The 24191-nt window shown below is 45.7% G+C and overlaps 1 protein-coding gene across 7 annotated transcripts in view; it reads left to right on the forward strand.

Moving 5' to 3' along the window:
* Positions 1–24191, forward strand: part of MICU1 (mitochondrial calcium uptake 1) — an 84677-nt gene that overhangs the window by 48293 nt on the left and 12193 nt on the right. For all 7 annotated transcript variants that reach the window (XM_032117108.1, XM_032117109.1, XM_032117107.1 and 4 more), the window contains 2 exons: positions 6126–6208; positions 11043–11240. In XM_032117108.1, the coding sequence (XP_031972999.1) occupies positions 6126–6208; positions 11043–11240 (281 nt within the window). The remainder of the gene's footprint in view (positions 1–6125; positions 6209–11042; positions 11241–24191) is intronic.

Raw genomic sequence — 24191 nt, forward strand, 5'->3', positions numbered from 1 at the left:
GTAGAGGAGGGGAGAGGGCTGGGGCTTCATTTCACGTTACTCGCAGGCAGCTGTTTGCACATTGCTCAGAAAACGAGTCTGTCACCGTATCTTATTTACGAGCCATTTCTCACTCCAGCACTGTCTGTTCTCGTCGGTTGCCGTGTTTCTGTGAAAATTTATTTTTAAAACGACTAATAAAATAGCTTTTAGCTGCTTCAGAAAGCCAGCCTTCTGTTAAAGGCAATGAGCGCTGAGGGGCCTTGAGGAAACTCCTTGGTTTCTGTTGCTTCAGCTGCTCCTCGTGTTTTGGGGCAGAGGTAGAAAGATGAGCAAATTCTGATGGAATTTCCCCTGGATCCTTCGAATGTCATGGAAAACAAAGACATGGCTCCCCTGACCAAAAAGGTTTTTGCTTTTGGACTTGGAAAACAAGTGGAGGAAGGAGAAAAAGAGCTTTTCCATTGCCAGTAACTGCAGTTTCCAAGCAAATGGGGTCCATTGTCCAGGCACACTAATTCTGCCTTTGTTAACAGGTACTGAAGGGAGCTGGGCATTAAAAGAATAAATTGGTGTTGTTTGCACAGTTGGACTGTTGCTGTGTCTGGATTTAATCCTCCTGGCAGGGGGGCTAAATAACGTTGGCTGAAGCCACAGTAATTAGCCTTTTGCCAGGGCTCTCATAGCAGACCTGCAGCTCCTTCTCCCATCAGAGCAGGTAACTCTCACTTAGATCCACCTCAATTATGTTTTTTCTGTCTTGTGTGTAGGGAATGAATCCCAAGCCATCTAACTCTGGAAATTATGTTGTGGCCAGGTATTGAGCTCTGTGCGTGTCCCCGTGACGGAGGGACATGCTCTCCCACACTGGGATCTCCAGGGTCTCTTTGGACCACGACCGTTCTGAGTATTTATTCCTGGCTGACAGGAAGGTCTTCAGCCCCATCCCTGCCACGAGTGAGATCTGTTACCTCGCCAGTGGTGGTTTAATCCTGCTCTGCCCTCTGCCTCGGGGCTCATTTCTACAAGAAAAGGTTGCTTTGAGTTTATAGGACTATTTTTGTTCATAGTCCTGTTCATGTTAATTTTATCTTCGGCCTTTCAGGACCCTACATGGGTCCATCCCACCCACACTATTTGGTGCAGGGATGTCTCCTTGCCTTTCTGCCAGCCCAGTCACTGCTGGGTGGTATTTCCAGCAGTATCTGAGCAGCATCTTCCCAGGAATATCCCAGCTTCCAAACACAAGCCTGGTTGCTTCCTGGCAGAGGGAGCGCTCTCTGGCTTGGCATCCCACTTGTGCCATGCTGAAGGACAGACGGACAGAAATGGGAATGATTGTTCACAATTGGTAGTTTGGGATGTTCCCTAGTGATCTGAAAACTGGGATTAGGGCATGGGAGGCTCTGTCAGCCTGCATCCTTCACCTGGTCTTCCTCTGTTCATCTCTTCATCCCTTGGGTGTGGGTGGTATGATGGGATGGGGATCCAGGGATGGAGCAGCCACAGCTTCTCTGGGCAACCTGTGCCAGAGCTTCACCGCCCTCACAGGGAAGAATTTCTCCCAATATCCCAAGATTATGCACTTGTGTTACTTCAGAGTTAATGCTGATCCTTCTTTGTGAGAAGAAATAACCCATTTTTCCTTTAGAACTGATGATGTTGTGGCCCAGTCTCTGTACTGTGGGCTCAGTTTTTTAGCTGCCTGTTACTTACATTTCTGGATTGATTAACATTAAAAAACCACCAACTTGGTGTGATTTGGATTCATTTTCTGAAATAGTGGCATAATTTGAAAGGAAAATATCTGCAACATTAAGTTTAATGGGTTTTTTTCCCTATATTTACTGCAGCTGAGGCTCAGCCATCTGTATTCTATGGATAGCTGTCTCTGCTTCAGGAGGACTGCGTTAATTTGGGATTGATTCAGGCTGCTGTGGCCTTTGCACATCTATTTTTCTTAATTTCAGGATAAATGGGAAAGAAGCAACCAGAGGATATTTAACTCCAAATGACTGATTTTTCCCAGCTGAATTCTTGATCTTTCTTCCCACACTGGAATTTCTTGGGGAGTTATTAAGCCTTGGGAGTCCATGAGCTGCTTTGTGTTTAAATTCCCACCAAAAGATGAGATATTTCAGTGTTTCCAGAGGGGTAGCCAAAAGTTTTACTTCCTCTAAGTAACATCACCAAAAAATCACCCTGCTTTGGCAAAGAAATTCCCAGCTCTGAGAGAACGAAGCAGCAGGTATTCTCCAAAAGCGTGTTAAAACTGTACTTTCCTAGAATGCAGTTCCTCTGCTGGAGATCAGAGGGGAAGATGTGCTGAGAGGTGTCTCCAAGGGTGGAATGTAGAGATTTTAGGAAAGAGAAGATCACAACTGAGCACAAAACGAGGGAAATGTGGCCTCTCTCACCAGCGAGCTTTTAATGTCTTTCAGAGTGCGTTGCTTCTGCTGAGAGTACAGGGCAGTAAAGAGCAATTGAGTGCTGCAAATTGGTCCATTGAATAATTGAAAATAGTTTAAAATGGCATAATTGGCTTAAAGATGCCTGATCAACTGGTCTCATCCCTCAGAGCTTCCCGGGGGCTTTACCCTGATGGATCCGAGTGGGTTTTTTCCATGTGGTCAGTGCTGCTGCTTGCTATCTGTTGTGTGGTGGAGGTCACTCATCCCTCTAACATTCCTGTGTTTGGCTTCTGCTTTTCTTGCTCTCTTTCTGTCCCCAAATATTTGATTGGAACAAATGAATCAAAAAAAATGTTAATTGCCCTTTGCACTAATTCATGGGTTAGTTGAAAAAGCAACTTAGCGTGGAGAGCTGGTGGGATTATGGATCCAAAGGATCACTTCAACCTGATCTTTCCATATATCTCCAAGCTAGGAATTCACTGATAGTGGTGTGGGCTCCAGTACCATGTTTTCACTCATGTTGGCCTAATGGAAGGTGTCCCTGTCCATGGCAGGGGTTGGAAATAGGTGATTTCTGAGGTCCCTGTGAACCCAAACCATTCCATGCTTCCATGTTAATGATTTGGAGGATCCTCGTGAAGGTCTAAAGATAGAAATAAAGCTAAAAAAGAAGCTGCAGTTGCCCTGACCAGTTTCTGCCTTGTTGCCCAAGGGATATCAGTCGCAATGAAATAGTCTTGATTTTTAATAATGTCAGAAAGGATGGTGAGGAGACAGCTCACACAATCAGAGAGAGCTGAGAATGCAGCAGAGCACTTGGGGAAAATCCACAGGTGGTTTTCCCCCATCAGGACAGGCATCATGCCATATGAATACCAAACAGCCCTTTAAATGGCTTTGGAAACCACTGCAGGAGGAATGTTGGGTTTGCTTGGAGGCATCTTAATTAAGGAGGCAGCGGGGAAATTTAGAGACGCTGCAGTTGGGAATGGTAAAATTGGGGGGCAAAACAAAAGAGCGGGGGAAAGGCTGCATTTAGCTGGGCAGTCTGGTGTCTGCTGCTTTTATGGCCTGTAAGTTTGAAGGATATAAGTGCAGGAAGAGGAAGGGAAATGGAGGCTGTGCAGGCTGATGTAATGGGCAAGGTGGGCACAGTGAGACTGGCTGCTGTCGGGGCAACTCTTCCCACATAAGTCCTGGTCAGCCGAGGGGAAAGGCAGAAATCATCTCACCCAGGCCCCATAAATCCAGTCCTGGACATCAGGGATGTAAATCTCTAATGACCATTCCTTCCTGAGCAGGAGTGGGATGAGCTAATTGTCTTCAGTGCCCTCTGGTTCCCCTGGCTCAGGGTCACGCTGTTTGGATTGAAGTGTCATTACAGGTAATTGGAGCTGGATATGTAGATCAAAGGGAGAAACCAGCCATGGCATTTATTAGCTGAAGGAATGAAGTAATTGAATTTGCCAATTTAAAGCCACCCTTCCCTGTCCTTAGAAAATCTGACCCTGCAGATTTTTGATGCTGAACTGCTCATTTTAATTTTGGAGGTGGTGTTCTCCTCTGGGGCTTTGATACACTGCTCCTGGAAATGTGTATTTAGAGATGGAAAAGGAGAGAAATGGCCCTTGTGAGGGACAAGTGAGTATTTGGCTCTGTTCACCATGTGTCTGTAGAAATGGGATGTGGTATTATATATTTCCTTTTAAAAAGGAGGGAAAAAACCCTGAACCTGTGACAGTTTTTCACAAGGAGTAACAGATTTTCCAGTCTTTAAGTAAATATCATGTACCCTGGCAGAGACAATGGGGTAAGAAAGATGTGTTGTCTGCTCTTTATCTAGAACCTTGTAACTAAATGAGAGTTTTGTCTGTTCCTCCTCTTCTTCCTAGAGGAAACATCTTTCCACGAAGTGCCAGATTTTGGGGCTAATAATAAGAAATTTCCTCCAGGCTTTCGTGCAGCACTTGCAATTAAGGAGAATAAAATTGCACGTGTTACTGAAATATTAAGCGGGGAGTTGGAAGCTTGTTGCTCTTCAAGAAAATGGTAAATTAATCACTGGAGATGCTGGATGGAACAGAGGAGGCTTAATCCCTTAAATTAGATGTATCATTGGGGAGATTATGAAAGTAGTGCTGGGGACTGGCTGTCCCCAGGTCAATTAACGCTGAGTTAACAAGGGACAGCGAGTGAAGGTCTCCCCATCCCAGCAGGCAGGAGGGAGGGGCTGTGTGGAGGCACAGCAGGGATGTGGGTGGAAGGGGGGATGACCCACCACGTGCTGCTGGCCGTGCCTGTGGTCACAGGAGACATTGCTCCTGCACGTGGTGTCTGGAATTCCAAGCCCGAGTAAGTGGCAGGGGGAAATTGGAAGTGCGGGGATGATAAAAGCAGGACCACGTGTGCTGTGTATATCAGGCAGGCAGTGACAGGCTGTCCCTGCATCAGCCCCAATGCCCTTATTCATCTATTTTGGGCACAAAGTGTTTGGGAAAAGGGGTCTCATTGACCTGTCTGCTGAATCCTTTCCAGATAAAGTGCTAATAGTTATTACAGCAAGGGGAAAACACAGTGTAGAAGTTTTGAACTGGAGCTGTGACTAACATCCAAAATCCAGTTCAGTTAATTCCATATTAATTTCCTTTTGTCTGAGTGACTCCTCTTTGTCTCCCCTCTCCCGCCCCCATTTGGGAAGCGCCTTCCCACAGACTCATTACTCTTTGAGCATCCACAAGAAATATTAGAAGTTGATTGCGCAGATGAGGTTACAGAGGGCTGAACCTCACCAGTGATCCACACTGGATTTGGGTGGGAAATGAAAAAAGGAGCTACATTTTAACTGATCATTTAGGACGACAGCCTTCACATTAGTTATAGCCCAGAGGATTCCCTAGAAATCCCAGCAAACACCATAATTCCTGTAGGAGGTGTGTATTTAAAAGTAGCAGAGCATGATAAATCCTCCTATATTAACTTAATTTGGGAAAAAATTGTGGCACTGCATTGTAGCTTCAAACGGTCATGGGTTACAGAGCCCAAAATGGAAATGTACTGAAATTCTGTGGTGGGATGCAGGGAAAAGAGCGTGGTTGGCTGGGAAGTGATGCTTTTGCAGAGTTCTGACTAAATAAACCGTGACAGCACAGACTAAATGCAATGGAAAATGAGGTACGGCAGCATCTCAGCTCGTGAGCTCCCGCCCACGCCTTATCTCAGTGTCATGACTGGGCTGAGACAAGGGTGGTCATGATTTGTTTAAATTTGTACAGTGAGGCAAGAGCTGAGAGCTGCCCAAATTCCAGGTCTGCTCCTCACCCATGGGAAGCACAGAGAGTGCAGTGCCTGAGGAACATCCTCTGGCCAAACCGGTGTTCGACTGTATGGAACGGGCTGGAGCTCTTGCTGCAGCATCATTTTCTGTTAACTGTCATTAGAAATATCAGATGGCATCTTGCTTTCCAGCTTTTTCCACCTGTAAATAGAATAAATGTTCTAGAAATATCTCCTCCTCTCAACTCCTTGTTAGGTCTTACCAAGACCTTTGGTAAAAGGAGCACCGTGAAGCTCATAGCTAGAGGCTCCTAAGAGATGCATTTCCTTGCTAAAATTGCAAGAATTAGACAAATTACTTTTGGATAAAGTCATTCAGAACTTGTGCCTTTTTTTTAATTGAGCTTTTGTATCTTTGTTAACTGGTTTTTGTGTTTTGTTGTTGTTTCTTTTATATAGCTCCCCAGAGGAATTTTGAAATCGCCTTCAAGATGTTTGATCTGAACGGTGATGGCGAGGTGGACATGGAGGAGTTTGAGCAGGCAAGTTGAACAATCAGTGCTGTGGCATCGTAGCCATAAGCACAGCATTCCTCTGTGATGTTACTGCCTTTTATGTTAGTGCTTAGTGCTGGTTTACACCTTTCCCTTCTGTGTTCTGCTGTGTTGCTTCAGTGCCTGCTGTTTGTTTCTTTAAACTGAGTATTTCAAGACAAAGTTTTTCATTCAACCAGAGCAACCATCAGTACAAACTCAGGTTTCCTGTGATTTTGTCACCAATGTTCAAGGCCAGGCTGGGTGGGGCTTGGAGCAACCTGGTCTAGTGGAAGGTGTCTCTGCCTATGGCAGGGGGTGGAACTGGATGAGCTTTAAGGTCCCTTCCAACCCAGACCGTTCTATGATTCTGTAACATTCCCTTACAAAAAGTCACCTTCAAAGTAGGCAAAGAACTTTTTTTCACTCTACTGATATAGTGGGATTTTGAGCCTACTTCCTTCACAGCTTCTACTGCATTCCTTAATTTTATTTGTCTTCAGAGAATAGCCAAGGTAAGTCTGCTTCAGAGGAGAATTTATCCACTTATTCTAGTGTAATCCAAAAACGTGTTATTGAGAGCATATTTTCATTAGTCCTCTACTTCTTACAAGGCTTCATCAACAGGAACTTTGCTGAGGGTTTTTTAATGAGTTCAGCCTTCATGTCTGATACTGGTGAGCTCCTCCTATAAGCTGTGATTTGTGGTTGTGTCTGACTAAGAATAGATTGAAGGCTCGAGCTGTCAGTGGGGAAAAGATTTGCCCTCCCCAGGCAGAAGAGTGTGATTTTTCTTGTCTATTTCTAGCCTTAAGATATTGGGAACTTATAAACATCCTGAAATCACATCCTGAATCACCTGTGTGTGCTATTCATTAAAGGAAATTTAAATGCACTTACAAAGTGATACCTGAGAACAAAGCAGCTCTGGAGAATCGAGGGACAGATTCTTACTCATCAGTTGGCTCAATGAGTAATTAACTGCAGAAGAGTCTCTGCAAGGTCGTGCTTGGGGCACTTGCTATAAGTGGGAAGAACTATTGGCAAAGGAGGTCTGTTGAATTACCCTCCCCTTCTAATCTTTTGCTGTCATCCTCCTTAAATTATTATCTGTATGTATGATGTCATCATCACGAGCTTGCTCCAGAGCCATGGAATATATCTGGGTAAGTACAGGGTTTTAGGTGCACACTTTGGACTATGAGGATACTGGAGTGTGTTTATCTGCAGTCTGGTATCACTTCACTTGACAGCTTGAAATGTAAACGTGGGGTTTTGTTCATTTTCCTTCCTTTCCTTCCTTTCCCCAAGTGAAAATTGCTGTTCTTCCTTCTATCTGCATAGTGCATGGAGATAGCACTCCACTGCAGCTATGTGATCGTATTGAACAGTCCAAAAGGTGATTTATGGTAGTTGTAATGTTCTAGAATGAAATCAGTTACGGAGATAGATGAATTTAAGAAGAGCAGAGAATGATTAACCTCCTACTAAAAATGCAGTGACGCCAAGGTGCTAACACAGGTGTCATGTTTGGCTTTTTTATTAGAGCCGTGTAAAATGAAAAAGGAACATTTCTACAGGATGAATGTTTCCTAATCACTGTGAAGATGAAGGTACAAAATTGAATAAATGATTTGAAGTCATCCAGTAGGCCAGGGAAAGTTATACGTGCATTAAGTCACTTAAAAGCCCTTAGGAAGGGGACGGTATTTTTGTTAAGCTGGTTACATGCGTCAGTGCCTGTATAGAAAGGAATAAAGTTCCTGGTTAGCATCAGAATATTTGGGTGAAGGCTGATCTTCCAGAGCTTGAGAGTCACAGGATGAAGGAGATGTTTTGGAAAATGAGAAGATACCTGTGAAGATACTGAATTGCTGCAAGAACAAGCACAGCTCCAGTGGGAGGCACATACATCCCGTTATGCACACATGTAACATTACAAACAATTGTTTAGATGAAAAATCCTCTTTTTCACTCCTTATGGAAATGCCTCAGGAGGAGCATGAAGGATGGCAGGGTTTGCAGCTCTGTATTGTAAATCTTACCTGGCAGGAGCAGCTGGAACTGGCCCTCTCAGGGGATTATGCAGCAGTTTAAAAGAGCAACATCATTTTGGGGAGAATGGGTGGCATAAGAAGGGGAAGAAAAGGATTATCAGGGAAGCATCATTCCATCCCTGCTGGCTGTGAGCATGTGAGAATGAACTTCCTACCCCTTCCTCACACATGGTCTTTGGAGGCAGCCAACAGCAGGTCCCTCTTCTCACTGATATTTGAAAACCTCATCAGGAAAGAAAATTACTTCAGTAATTTAGCTAATATGTGACTAAGTTGGAGGCTTTAACTACCTAATTAAAAAATACTGAATTTATTCAGGCCTTGCTGAAGACTTTCAGGTTTTTTATCCAGTTGGGGCAGGTGGTTAGTGCTTAGTCCTGAATAATGTGGTGCCTGCATCAGTATTGTCTTCAATTCTTCATCCCTTGGCATGTAAATTGTTAGTTTGCTCTTCTATTTTTAAATAAAAGCTGGCTGAAAAGTAGTGAACTTGCAGGCAGTGTTACTGGTGATTTCTCTTTGAGTCTTTAACTATTTTAATTGATTTTTCCCCCCTCATTTGGTACAAAAGATGAAACATCACAAACAGTCTGAAATAGGAGCAAAAAACAGCGGAGCATCTCAGGGTTCCACATCCTTGTACAATTGATGAGGTGTGTGTGAGGGCAGCTCCTTGCAGTGGTGCCTGCCTTTCTGGGCATTAAAAGGATTACCCAAAACAGGGACTGGTTAAATCATTTTGGCTCCAGTGCCCCCAGGTGGATTTTCAATCTGTCTGACACTTGTTAGAGATGGGAGAGGAGGAGAGAGCCATAGGATTCCATATAAATAACACCCAGGAAAAGCTGCTCTGTGGAGCAGTCAGCAGTGTGGTAAACACTCGTGTAGGAACAAGGGCAGTTTTCCAAGCTGGACATAAATTGCCTTGCTTCAGACAGTTTATAAATATTTGTCTCCAAAATGTGCTGCATGCAGAGCTCACAGTTAACAGAGGAGCACAAAGCAAGCTAAGGAGCTGCTGTTTACAGTGCAAATATAAGAGAATTCCTGGATGGTTTGGGTTGGAAGGGACCTTAAAGATCATCTCCTTCCAACCCCCTGCCATGGGGAAGGACACCTTCCACTATCCCAGGTGGCTCCAAGTTCTGTCCAGCTTGTCCTTGAACACTTCCAGGGATGGGGCAGCCACAGCTGCTCTGGGCACCCTGTGCTGTGGCCTCACCACCCACACAGAGAAGAATTTCCTCTATGTATCTAGTCTAAAGCTCCTTTCTTGCAGTGTGAAGCCATTACCCCTTGTAAATAGTCTCTCTCCATATTTCTTGCAGGCTCCCTTCTGGCACTGAATGCCACAATTAGGTCACCTCACACCCTTCCTCACATCATGGGGACCAAAAAGCCTCAAAACCTCTTTTCTGTACTTTTTTCCTCTTGATTTTCCTTGTGGCAGAAGAACAGCCAGCAGTCTCTGGCTCAGATGCAGGGTTTCCAGCAAGGTGAACCCAGCAGCAACAGCACAGCATTTTCCTCCAGAGCATCCCCTTTGGGGCTGTTCCAGCACTCACTCTCTCATTAGGAAAAAGTTGAACATGCTGAATACCTCAGTGAGGAGGTTCTGGCGTCCTTGTGACAGCTGGAGCTCTTGGCAGCTGCTTTTCTGCCTCCCTTCCAACTTTTGTCGGCAGGGGGAAGAGGCTGATGGCAAAGCAGCGGTGTTTGCTGGAGCTTTGGGAAGCCTCTGTTGTCAGGTGGCTTTTTTCCCCCCTCCTTTTTCAAACTTGTTGTCCTCAATATGAATCCTTTTGCTGCCTTGTTGGAAGAGATCAGTTACTACACAGAGAATAAGCTTGGCTTCTCATATCCCAGCAATAATCACTCAGATCGACTTGGATAGTTCAGTGGGGTATTTGAGGGTGGAGAGAGGAGATGACTGCATTTTGCTTGGCTGCCCCCTTCAATTTGCACAGAACCCTTAAAATAACACATTCTTGGATTTTCAGGCTGTCACATCCTTCAAGGTCAACTTTTTGGCATCTTTTGTGGGGGAGGGAAGTTTTTTTGAAGAGACTTTTGTGCTGGGTGGGACAGCCCCAGGGATGGAGGAACTTCCAGCTGTGACAGAGAGCAGCAGGCAGCAAGGAGAGGGTGCCCTTGGGTTGGAAACCCCAGGATTTGTGCACAAGTGGGAAGGAAATGTGTTGTGAGCTAACTGGGGTTGGTGTGAGCTTACAGGGATGGGCTGTAAAGGAGTGGAAGCTCTAAAACATTCAAGGAGTTTTTTCTTCCCCACGATTGGTGCAGCTTTCTCACCTCCTGGGGTTTTGCTGGGAAGAAGCTGCTCTGCTGACCAGGGGTAGGATCAGCACTAGAATGTTTATCTGCAGACTGGGTGAATTGTTTCCCTAAACTCATTTTAAGCACTTGATTCTCTTCTTTCTTTAAAGTGGACTGAAAAAAACAAACCCTGGGTTGGCCAGAGATGTTGTGGACTCCTCATCCTTGGAGGTGTTCAAGGCCAGGCTGGACAGGGCTTGGAGCAACCTGGTCTAGTGGAAAGTGTCCCTGCCTATGGAAGGGTTTTGGAACCTAGACGGTCTTTAAGGTCACTTCCAGCCCGAATCATTCTTTGATTCTCCTAAGTTCAGCCAAATTTTTGAATTGTTGTGTCTTTTGAGAATTGTTTTAGGAGGAAAAGAAAGGAGGATGCCACAGCTGAGCATGGAGTACTTCATCCTGGTACTTGGCTGGTATGGTTTTGATTGTGACGTTGCCCGTGTTGTTTTTAGGTGCAGAGCATCATCCGTTCCCAAACCAGCATGGGCATGCGCCACCGGGACCGCTCCACCACCGGCAACACCCTCAAAACCGGCTTCAACTCCGCCCTCACCACCTACTTCTTCGGGGCTGACCTGAAGGGCAAGCTGACCATCTCGCACTTCCTGGACTTCCAGCGCAAGCTGCAGCACGACATTCTGAAGCTCGAGGTTTGGGGTGGTTTTCTTGCACAGGGGGGGGCACGAGCCTGGGAAGGGTACAGGGGGAATTCCTCCAGCTGTGACTCACAGATCCAACCTCTTAAATTCATGATGAGCGTTTCAGTGCCTGGGGCACTCCCCAAGGAACATCTCCAGCTCTTGTGGAGTTGGAGCAGCCAGCACATCCCGGGTGTGTGTCCCTCTAGATGCCTGGCTGTTGCCTTGGCACTGCTGATGGAGATGGTTGAGATGATTGAAGGAAAAAACAACAGCAGTTGTGAGTGGCCTGTTGCAACCTTGCTGAGGAAGGTTTGTCTCGGTCCTAATCAGTGAGCTGTGCCCTGAAGAACCAGGATTTATAACATCCCCAAAACTCTTCATCTCTGCTTTTGTCCCCACCTTTTCTGTTTGCTTCGTTGTTCTGAATGTTTCTGCTGGGTAAGTGTTCAAGCCTTGTTTGAATCCTGCTAAATAGGTGGTCTCCATTATGTGACATCTGTTGTTCAGTCCTGGATTAACGTGTTTTATAAGAGATGTTGTTCATCTCTTCTGAATTTAGTCTCCTTTTTAATTTGCATTACCCTGACTTTTAACAACAGCTCTCAGCCTCCTGCTCCTAGTCACATGACCTAAATTTAAGCATCACCCTTCAAAATTTGGCTCTTTTGTGTAACATCAGTACAAGGATAGCAACAGGGGACTTGTTGGTCTGTGTCTCAGCTCCCAAGTAGAGCTGATTCAGTTGGAAATGGTGCCCATCAGTGCATCAGGCTCCAGGGTTCAACCTGGCTTGAGCAAAGCCAGGCTTTTATTTGCATTGGAAATCGGGATTTGTGTACAAGATCCCCCCAACCTATTAAGAGAAGGGTATTCAGAGCTCTGTCGCTGCAGTCTGGTGTATTATTGCTCACATGCTCAGGTTGTGTGATCAGCATTTTATTAAGTTCTTATCAAGTCAGTCATTTCAATTTTAAACTGAATTTATTCCCTTTTTTATTTGGAGTTTACAAATCCAAGTAAGAAACTGACCCAAGGACTGCTTATTTTATTTTTGTGAAGGCAGCTGCCCCGGTCACTGCCTTCATTTCATGGTCATTAAAGCAGGTGGTGTGGCCCTGCCTTTGCAGGGGGAATAGGCTGCTTGAAGACAATGTTCTTTGTGAGCTGGGTCAGTTCCTCAGTGCCTCTGCAAATTGAAACGAGTAAAATACTTTTTAAGGTGAAGAAACATAAGCTGTAACTTGAATGTAAAGGTAACAGAGATAATTCTATCCTCTGGCTTTCCACTGCCATATTCACTCCAGGGGCGGGCACTGAAGTGTCCCTGACCCTGTGCTCCCTCCATGGGTCCCCACTTCCTTCATTAAGAAGCAATGGGGTTTTTTTTTTTTCAGTTTCATGGTACTTACTCTTCTTTTCCTCCTGTGACAATTTAGTTTTTAATGATTTCAATCAACTGTGTGTCTTCCTGGCTAATAGTAGTTGCTTTTCTAACAGGTTAGTTATTAACTGGGGGACAGTAAAAGATATTTATGTCTGGGTAAGTTATTGAATATCATAAAGGCATCGTTACTGACTCCCTGCCAGCACCCTTGAGCACAGCACCAGGCTGTGCTTGGCATTCCTGATACTCATTTCCACTGAAACATTGATGGGTCTGTTCTGCCAAACTTAACTTTTCCCTGAGTTCATGGTCCTAAAGCCCTGATTTTCGTGTTCGTAGCTCTCATTGATTTAGGCAAAACAGGCCTATTTCTGTCCTCAGCGTTGGCTTCTCTCCTCTTCAGCTTTTGTCTCTTTTGACATGATCTCCCACCTTTTCTCCCTGCTTCACATTTGATGTGTTTGTTCACAGTTAAGGAGCTTTTTGTAGGAGTGTCTGGTGGGTTTGTGTTGTTCCTTTCCCATGGAGTGCCCTAATGAACTCAGCTGCTTAAAAAATGTGCTAATTGGTGAGGAGATGTCTCTTGAGAAGAGAAGGTTTACCCTGACCCATGTGAATCAGGAAGACGTGAGAAGTGGTGCTCAGCTGAAACCTTGTTCCCTCATCTACTCGTCCTTTGCTGGCTCAGTAAAACTGGAGCATGGTCTGAAGCTGGGATGTTGATTTGAAACCCAGTTTTTGTTCATGTTCAGAGCTCCAGGGAAGTCCTTGGGGAAATGCAGGTCTGAAAATCTCCTGGGGCAGCTGCAGCCCCTGAGTGACCCAGAGCCTCTGTTCTCAAACTGGGATGCTGGCTTTGTCTCTTCCAAAAGAAATCTACTTTAAGAAAAACCTTTTTTAAAAGCTGTTTTCCTTTCAGCCCAGGATCCAGGCATTTCTGCAGTTCATACACTTGAGAGCTGTTTTCTGCTGACTGAAGGGGGAACAATAGTTTCTGACTATCTGAACCCACTTTATCTTTCCTCTTACTGATTTTGGTTTCTTTTTTTTTTTTGGTCAAAATATCCATGCACATTTCTTGCTAAGATTCAGCAGAAACTCTCACAGAGGAATTAAATCAGGCAAAGCCCTGAGCATTTCAAGATTCCTAATGGCTGAAGTGCTGACAGCAGGTTTAAGTAACCATGGCCTGGTGTTTTCTTCTCTTTTGCTTGTTTTCTTTTTTGATGCAAGTATATTTTCAGTGATTTTATGGAGACTCAGCAGTCAACTCAGTTGCAGGAAGGAAAGGATGAGGAAAGTAACCATAACCAGAGGTAGAGGAGAAGCTTTTAATGCCTTATGACAACTCTTTGGGGTTTGGCTACTTGGAGGAAGCTGTGGTCATTTTTTTGGGTTATGGGGTGGCCCTGCTTAGCTAAGGCTGAGCCCCAGGAACCAGCCCAGCAAAAGGTCCTCACCTTTTCCTTGCTGCATTCCCACTGCCTTGCCTTCATGCCTACAGCCAGAGTGGCTTATCTTGACAAACAGTGACAAGTTTGTCTGGCCAGGCTCTGCAGCTGTGTCCCCTTGGGACAGGTGGTGTCGGGCTCTTTTTTTGGTTTGGAGAGGAAGATCTCTGTGAGTCTGGAAGATGAATAGGACTTGACATCATCGTTTATGCAATTTCTGCTTGTTAGTGCCTGTCCCAGATATTCCTGTGTCCTTGGTGGACCAAAAGAGTCCCAGCCAGCCTGTGGGGCTCTTCCAGCCTAAATATTTTAGGATTCTGGAAGTGCCTTTAGAAGAGATGTGTGAGCCCTTTTGTTCTCCATGCCTTTGTCACCCCTGCAAGGCAACCCACAACCTGCTGATAGCACTGATTTAATCTCCATATTTTGTCATCTTACCCAAGGATTAAGGGTGCCCCAATGTCCCTCCCAAGAAAAATGTCTTCCAGGCAAAGTAAAATGGGATTCTGTAAGAATATGGCAAAGGTACATCGTTGCTGTCGTACGGAAAATTCCTTATTTTCTGTGTCTGTTCTGAGATGTGGGAGTAACTTCTTTATCCTGGAAGTTCCTGTTTTCATGGTCAATGCCAATACAGTTGCTGCCTGGTTTGGTTTTTATGAAGAAGGGGTGATGGATGCTCTTCCATCTGTACACACTTGATTAGGAAGTCCTGGATCCTTTGGGATCTCAGGCCTGTCTTAACAAATACTCTGCTTTCAGAAGGCATTTCTGATGCTGCTCAGTTGGGTTCTAGGGTAATCACTTGAGTCTGCAATTGCCATTCTCTTCTGAGTCCCGTTGTTGGGGTAGTTGGTGTCTGAGTAATCCTGTACCAGGTGTTAAAAATTGCTCTGTTGTTACCAGCTTACTCAAGATTTTTTGGGATTCTGCCTTGTTTTTATATGGGCTGGCAGAGCAATACAGGTTTTCAGTGATTTGTTAACATAGGCAACAAAGTTTGCAGTAATGAGTCACATTTCTTTGTTTCTGCTGCAGTCATTTAGGGGAAAAATGAGTAACTTAAATAAATTGTTTTGAGTAGCCTGAAAAATGAGGTCTGACAGTGTCAGATTAGCTGAACTTTGTAAGGAAGGACCCAAAACGCTGACTTTTTAGAGGTCAATTTGCTATTGAACTTATACAAGACATTTTTATTTTTATTTTAAGTCACCTTTATGACAGTCTCTGTCATGATTAGCTGTGTTGTCTCTCAAAGTTGTCCTTTACCTGCTGATCCTCTCACTTCAGCCTCACCACTGACCTGGCCCCTGTGGGAACAATGATGGGGAATGTAACATTTTCTCTTCTTCCTTACAAATTCTGCCTTTTCAGCAGTCCTGTAATGGATTTTGTATACTTACATAGCTTTGTCAGTTCTACACCTAGTTCTGTACCTCCTGCTTTAGTCCCAGACTTGCTTTCTCTTCCTTCACATGATCCTTACATCTGAAAAGCCAAACCAGCACTGGTGGAATTGCCTCTTCAGTGGGGCAGTTAATGACAGACAGAAAAGTTGTTTGGGTTCTTTGTTAGTGATTTCCTGACCTGGCTGCAGGGGAAGGAGAGGAGGATGGGCCGATGGCTAAATACAGAAAGCCTGAAGCGTGCCCGTGAGTCCTCTGTTTATCCCAGAGGATGAGTGATGTGTCTGTGTCACTGTTGTCATGCCCTGACTAGATAAAACGTATGTTGATAACCAATAACCTTTAAACAGCTCTGGAGGAAAAGAGGATCTGGATATGGAGGATTTTGCCCTCCAGAAGTACTTGCTGAAGTCAGAGATGGACAAAGCCACGATGCATTTGGTGCCAAGGAGAGGGGAGTTACCAGGAGACCCCACAGACCTGCATATTCCTTCTTCTGCATTTCATGTGTTAGAAGTTTAGGGAACAGAAATGAGGCTGATGTCCCTGCCTTTGGTGGATAGCCATAGAAGTGTGGTGGGTGACAGAATTTTCTGACATCTCCAGTTAAAAGTGGGATCATTCAACTGCTGTGAATAGTTTCATATCAGGGAACTCTGTAGTTAGTTAAGGAGGCACAGTCCAGCATATACATATGTAATCTGGGAATTTCTAGGCAGGCAGTGGAAGTGATCTGGACAGCTCATCCTGGTTTTGATGGCATTCAGAGCTGGGAGCCTGCTTTTGTCTTGGCATGTGAGTGGAGAGGGTCACGTGAAGCTTTCAGGTTGACTGCACTATCTCAGGTTTGGGGAAAAGCTGGCATTCAGTTCTTGTCCAGTGTCAGCCAAAGACTTGGGAAGAATTCAGAGTGGAACATTATTACGGAAAAAAAAATCTGAGAATAGGGATAAGTTATGAGGCCATGGCGTGTGCAGCTTAAAGGAAAGACAGAAGGGAGATGTAACTGTCTGAGTAAACACGAGGAGTCACCATAAAGGAGTCTGAGACAAGTTATTTTCATCAATCAGGAACAGCAGAGCAGGTAATGAAATGCCTAAGTGTGCACCAGGGAAAGTTTAGCTGAAATCCAAGGCAGGTTGAATTCCAGTCCCTTCTTCCATTAAGCAGGGGGAGTGCTGGTGGGTGGGGGTTCGCTGTCACGGGTGAGTTACCGAAAGCTGGGCTTCTGGCCTCAGTCAGAAGATGCCACAAATGCTGTTCCTAAGTGATTCCTCCCTAATCCAAGGGAGGAAATTTGCACCAGAGAAATCAAACCTTCCCGGTGCCTCACTCTGAAAGGCAGAGGAAGAGTCTTTGGGGTGGTTTGGGGGGCCCCAGGATTATAAGAGCATATCAAGCATCTGCATGTCAGCTGTGAAATCACAGAATGTCCCGAGTTGGAAGAGACCCACAAGGATCATGGAGTCCAACTCCTGGCCCTGCACAGACACCCCAACAATCCCACCCTGTGCCTGAGAGCATTGTCCAAACGCTCCTGGAGCTCTGGCGGCCTTGGGGCCGTGCCCATTCCCTGAAGAGCCTGTTCAGTGCCTGACCACCCTCTGGGGGAAGAACCTTTTCCCAATATCCAGCCTAAACTTCTCCTGACACAACTTCAGGCTATTCCCTTGGGTCCTGTCACTGGTCACCAAAATATCCAGTGGTCCAAGAGTGTGCCAGTGAGGCTGGCATGGTGTGGCAGGACATGTGCTGCAGCTGCTTGTGAGCATGGCTGGGATAGGCTGGAACATAGAGGAGCAGCTGTGCCATCCTCTTGTTTGGGATGGAGGCTTCATGGGGCAACCACCTGGTGAGAAAACACCCGCTGCTGCCTTGCTTGTATTTGAACCGGGTGACTTCAGTGTGGTTGATGCAGTGGTTCTGCAGGGGAAGCCGTGGAGGATTTTATTGGAAATTCTATTTATTGGCTCATTAGCAGCAGTGGAAGGCTTTGCTCTGTACCAACAGGCTCCTTTGGTTTATGAAGGGTGCGTAAATCCGCTGCCGAGCTCGGCAGTGCAGCAGAGCCTTGTGCGGGACCCCTGCAAATAAAGCCCCAGGAGTGCTAGTTGGATTCATTACCTTGCCACAGGAGTGTGTGAAGGTTTGTGTCAGAGTCCATGAATTAGAAGATGTAAGATATTTAGCACAGATGCTGCTCTATTCATGTGTGCACAACCAAGTTAACCGACAGCCAGGGAGTGTGGAAAGTTGGTGGGCAGGAGGTTGGGGATGTCTGTGTGAACGTGTTCTTGTAGCAGGTACCTGACTTCTGCCTCCTCCTTCTTATGGATGAACAGACACCTCAGTCTTCTTGCTCTTTCTCCCCTTTGAGGTTCTGAATTCAGAGCTGTTCTGCACCTCCACACATGGCTGGCTGTGCTTTGGCCCTGGCTTTGCTTCTGCTGATGCAGGAAGGACTTGGGAGCAGGACCCTTTTCCCTGCTAGGCTGAATTAAACTCCTGCAAACTTACTCTTCTTGGGAAATCGAACACCAAGGTCAAGCAGAACAGCAGAAACTCTTAACAAGCAGTGAGGGAGTTGTATTTCTTAATAAAACTGTGTAGAGCAGTTCCATGGAGACTTGAATATTGGTATTTTTCAGAGTAATGGCTTCACTCGGGTAATTGCAGCTCCACTGTCCTGTGTGTTTTCCTGCAGGAGGGCTGGGAGTTTGTTCTGCTTCTGAACTTTCCTCTTTATTCAGGGAGCATGTGGGATGGAAGAACTGCTCTGTTCCTTGGTACCAGGAGCATTGTCAAGGGCAGGAATGGCAGTAACAGAGCCAGTTCTGGAGAGCAGACATGAGAGGAGGCTGCTCAACTCTTCCCCCTCTCTGTCCCTTCAATTTATCAGACACGTCCTTTTTCCTTAGCATTACTGATTCCTTTTCTTTAGGTTTCCTTCCTGTCGTTCCCTCGCTGCTCAGAATTTCAAAACACAGATCTCTTCAGAGCCTGCAGGAAGATATTTTCATTCATGGGGCTGAAGTTCAAGTGCAGCCATCTTTACATAACCTTTCTTTAATTGCTCGTTAAAGCGGAACGAGTGGCTGGTGATGGGAATGAGTTTTTCCCCCTTGCAGGCAGCAGTGGCTTGCCAAGGTCAATGAAATCTCCAAAGCTTCTCTCCAACATCAGGTCTGCTGGGATTGCACTGCTGCTGACAGATGGACGTTTTTAACCTGGCTGCTACATATTCACTTAGGCAGAGGGGGGAAAGTGCCAACAGGGAAAGCGTTTGGAAGATTGGATTTTCCCCGTGTGAAAATAGCTCCCATTTCTTTGATTTCTTTATTATTTTTTAAGATAAAGAGAAGCGATGGTCCAGGCTGGGTTTGGCATTTCCTCCTTCCCATTTTCATTCCCCCTGCTGTTGGCAGCTCTGATCATCTTTAGAGCTGTGTCTTTGAGGGGGTTTTATCAAATAATGCAGTAATTACACCCGGGGGCTCTTTGTAGGCTGTGTCCAGAGCGGGCTGAGCTTCATCTTGCAAAACCCAGTGCTTTAGATCCATGTCCACAGAAGAAACCTTTCAGCATAAATATCCCCCCAAAAAAATCAGTGTTTTAAATCTTCAATCTTCCCAGACAAAAACCCTTTAGAAACTTTTGCCTTTCTTTTTTTTTGGCAGTAATTTGGTGCCTGTGCAAACACTTCAGCTTACTCACAAATACATTAAATTTTTTTGGACAGACGAGGTTGCTGAGATTTAGGGAAATATATAGTGTTTTCCCCTTTCTTTTTCTTCCTGTCATAGTTGTATATGCAACTTGACAAGAGATCCTGGCAGCCTCCTTCTACAGAACAGTAAACAGAGCCAGTGCTGCAGTAGTTTGCAGATAAATAATGTATTACAGCCTGTCAAATAAAGCTTTGAGCAAATACCACTTTAAAGGGTCATCATTACCCTACAAATCATTATTTCCCAGACCCTTTTGATTCCTTATTGTGCACAGAGCAGCTCTGGGAACAGGTCACCTTTTTCAACTACCCCTAAACCCGACAGAATTAGTATTAGCAATATTTCTCCTATGGATGTTTTTTTTAACCGGCAGAAAGAAGCTCATAAATCATCCGTCAACACTTCTCTCTCCATCCAAAAGTCCTTGAAGATGTACTTCTCTTCGCTGTCTCAATTAGGAACGTGGCACACATACATTTATTTATTTAAGATCCCTGCTTTGAGATTGTAGGGAATATATCAACTGTTTGATTGGTTTTTAGGGGAAACCTTCCTAAAAATTTAAGAGCCTGCTAAAATACAGCTGGATATTTAGCTAATATGAGTGTTTGAAGAGGATAGGAAGTATATCCTTTTGGCATTGCTTTAGGAAAAGTCTGAGCTGTGTTTTCAGTGTGCTGGGTCGTGTTACAACTGGGTGTTTCTTGCACCGATGGGATTTGGTGGATCCTAAATGCTGTTTGTGCCTGTGCCAAGTGGAAGGGCCTGCAGGTTATTTTAGCCATCTTCTTCTCCAGCAAACAAAGCAAGAGACACAAGCCCCAGTGTGTGTCTGGCCCAAAAATGCCAGGTTGGGAAGGAGGGGCACAATCTATCCCGCTTTTCCATGGGAGGTTTTTACATCCACTCGTGGTTGTCTGGTGATGCTGAGCCCTCTCTGAGGGCTTTGGTGTCGCCTCCCCAGTTGCAGAGCAGGGGTTGCTTTCTTGGGCCCAGTTCGGTCTGGTGGCAGCAATCACAAAACGCTGCTCCCCCTTTTTTGAGCAGCTTTTTAAACTCCCAATCTCTCCTTGGAGAGGATTTCAGCATTGGAGTTCTTGGTAGAGTTTTCCCCTGTTAATACTATTGGTTATGACAAATTTATTGAGGAGGAAGGAGAGTCAGCTGGGAAGAGAAACCTTCCCCTGAGATGTGTGTGGTACCCAAACTTGGCCTTTTCCTGAGGCCGTCGGAGCTGCTTCATTTCCCACCAGTGAGCCTTGCTGGCAGAAGGAGAGGTGAGAGGAAACCAGTGTCTGCATTTAGGAAACTCCAGCAGGTTCTTTTTTTCCCACCAGGATGTTTCTCGTGGTGGTGTCTCTGAATTGGTTTGGGCTGGATGCTCCTCAGAGCCTGGGATTTGATTTCCTGCAGGGCAAGGCGGATTGAGTTAGTGGAGGAAAATAACAGTGAAGCAAGGAAGAAAAGATATTATGGGTCTATTGTTTTATGATGGATCCTTGTATTGCCTTTCCATAAAGTTGTGCAATTAAGGAGATGTGGAAGCAGGGGAAATTGCTTATTTGTCCTCTGCTCTCCTCATATGAGGAAGCTTTTCTCTCAGAAGGACGGAGAGTGGGGTTATTTGAACAAAACTGGGCATTTCATCTTATAGAGGAGCAGGAATATGCTCATCCTGTCAGGTTTGGGGGGAGTTTGGGACTATTTAACACGTGTTTAAGGTTATGGGTAATCTTTTAAATAGCAAAGAATCAGGGAGTACCCTGCTGTGTATCTGGACTGGCTGCTGGGACTGGGCTAGCAAAGCTGGTGAAGTGAAGGGCTGCGCCCCATTTCTCCTGCCTTCTTCCCTTTCTGTAGGATTCCAGAACGGCCTGGGTTGGAAGGGATCTTAAAGCTCATCTCATTCCACCCCTGCCATGGGCAGGGACACCTTCCACTGTCCCAGGCTGCTCCAAGCCCCAATGTCCAGCCTGACCTTGGGCACTGCCAGGGATCCAGGGGCAGCCCCAGCTGCTCTGGGCACCCTGTGCCAGGGCCTGCCCACCCTCCCAGGGAACAATTCCTTCCCAATATCCCGTCTAAACCTCCCTTCTTTCAGTTTGAAGCCATTCCCCCTGTCCTGTCACTACAGTTCCCGGTGAACTGTTCCATAAACGCCTTGGATGTCCTTTCACGTCACGTTGGCTTTGAATGAATTTCAAAACACAGCCTTTTATATTTCAAGCGAATTTCTTCGGCACCTCGGGTGTCCTGGCCGGCAGGAGAGCGCTGGCCAGCACTACATCCCATTCCGCTTGCCTTGCGCGGATGCGGGATCCTGCTGGCACCCAGCGGCTGCCAGTGGAAGCGGCTCCGGCGGTGCTGGCCGCGCTGTCCGACTGCGTGGGCAGATTTTGGAGCTGCAGTTTGGGACGGGCCAGCACCCCCGTCCTCTCTGTTTGTCCTGGTGGGATGCTGGGAGCAGGAGCTGCTCCGTCCCCCTCTGGGCGGTCGCAGCGATGCCGGGTCAGGGAGTGCTTTGGCCCTGCTTTTCCTTCTCTAAGATCCATGAAAGGGAACGGCTGTCAGAGGACTCGTTTGCCTCTAATGAGTCCGAGTGCTGTGCCCTGCGTCCCCTCCTTGTAGGGTTTGGGGTTGTTTTCCCCCCCGAGTGACCAGAAAAACGACCTGTACAGTGTCATCCTGTGCACGGAGGCAAATAATCGTGATTATCTGGCAATGGCACTATTTCCCCTGCCTTTTCCCAGAGGATTTTAACACTTAACACTGTTTGTAGGCTGTGTATTGAGTACTGAAAGAAAAATTCCTGTAGGCTTTGCACCCTCCTTCATTTCCAAGTGGTGAGTTGTGTTTGGCTAGAAGACATTCCAGAGGGTAGAGGAGCATGGATGTATCTCTGCTCCCAACAGGGAGGAGGGAAAGGGGGGTGTCAGGGGTAGCTGGGGGTTTTCTTTCATCAGAAATCAATGGGTTTCCACTCACAAATCCTTTGAAGCCGAGTTTCTTCATGGATAAGCACAATCTCTGACATACCAGAAAAAAAAAAAGTAGAATTCCCTCCCTGAAATTTGTCTACATCATCTTTGAATGACATGCCCTGCTTATCCCTTCTGTAATTAATTGAAATGCATCTGACAGTAGCTAGGAGGCAAGATTTGAACTTTGTTGATCCCTCACCGTGATGTTGTTGCTTCTTCTCAGTTCAGTGGTGCTTATATTGGAATTTGGGAACTGGATGCGGACCAGCTCTCACTTCCCAGCCCCCTTCTGGGCTGACCTTTGCAATGAGCACCACTGTATGTGACAGTGGGCATCTGACTGTTCTGATTTAATGTTAGAGATGTTAATTTTAAAGGGAGATAAATAATAAGCAGCACAAATTCCATCATTTCCAGGCTTTTGTTTTGTTTTGTTTCTTGCACATAGTTGTGTGGTGTATCAGTAGAAAAATGAAGATGAAAAGCTTTTTAATTTTTCCTTTCTGGTCTTTTTTGCATCTGGTAGCGCAAAACTGGCCACAATCTGAAGGTTTAGTTCCAAAAGTACTGCAAGGAGTTGGTTCTTTATTTCCCCATCTGCAGGGAGCTGTGCTTGCTTGTGTTACCCCGTGGAGCTGCCCAGTGCCTGATCCTTAATGCAGGGAAGGGGGAGAGGGGGTTGATGGGCCTTTAGACACCAACTTGAGATTTTCTGAGCATAGTCACCACTTAGGAGGTTGATTTGAAATATTTGGACCTGTTTCCTAGCCTTTAATTAAAGATGCTACCTAAAGCTCTGCTAAAACTGAGGTATTTTAAGGCTGTTGGTAGAAAACTGCTGGTTTGTGTCTTTGGGGATGAAATTAGAAATATTACAGCAGAAGAAAGCATCAGTGCTGCTTTTGAAGCAGCACCAATGGCAAATTTTTGTGTCCCAGGGGCATTGTAAAACTTCTTTGCATTCTTCAGGCGTGGCAGAAACTACTACTTTAGCTTTTTAATGAAGAACATTTCCTCCAAATGAGTTTTCCCTCTCCTTTCCCCAGCACAGGAGGATGGGAGAGGCCCACATTTTGCATCATGAGTGATCCCCAAAGCCTGTATCAGATGACAGTAGAAACCACCATCTTTTCCCCAAAACTCTGGGCACCACTCAGGTGAAAGCACAAGGGGGCTGAGGAGCAGAATTTCTCCGTTTGGGATCTCCCTCCTGCCAGAGTTGCCCATACAAATCCCTCCAGCCTTGGTGCTTCACTTATCAGGATTTCCTTGGTGTCCCACTGGGAAAAGCAGCCAAAATCTGGTTGATATGCTAATAATTAAAAATTCATTAGCACTGAAGAGCGGCTGAGGCAGGAATGGCAAACTCAGCAGGCAGCAGGATGTCAATCACTGGTACCAAGTGTTTCCCATGAGTATAAAAATTAATTTTGTTGTTCAATGTCATCGTCTGGCTTGTGATCAGCTGGAGTGTTGGTCTTGTGTTTCCTGGTAAGTGTGAAGGGATATAATCTATCCCAACTAAGGGATCCCAAGTGCTGAGATCTGTGAAACTGGGTGAAGTCTAATGTTGATGTTTGTAGATTCACAGAGGTGGGGAAAAAGGAAAGGATGTAATCCCCATTATTCAATGGGCAGAGACCTGGTGCTCCAACCCAGCACCTTCCCAAGCTGGGGAATAGCTCTTCCCTCCTTCCCTGCAGTGAAAGTCAGGAGATAAACTACTGCAGGAGAGATGCTTTAGTGGAGAAAACCTTTCTCTGCCCAAGGGCTTTTTGGAAGCTCTGCAGGGACCTCACAGCAGCTTTTGTAAGAGTCAGGGACTGGAAGGGTCTGAGGATGAGGAGAACTTGGGGAAGGTGAAGTCTGGAGGCATCCATGAACCTTCCCTTGCTGGGACACTGGTACTTGGTCTTGGAGCAGAGAAGAGTAAAATTAGAAGACTTTTACAGGACTTCTCCTTGGTTTATTAACCACTGTCCCCGTTGAGAGCAACCATGGAACCCCTCA

This window comes from Corvus moneduloides, chromosome 8, assembly GCF_009650955.1.
Source record: "Corvus moneduloides isolate bCorMon1 chromosome 8, bCorMon1.pri, whole genome shotgun sequence".
Taxonomy (NCBI): Eukaryota; Metazoa; Chordata; class Aves; order Passeriformes; family Corvidae; genus Corvus; species Corvus moneduloides.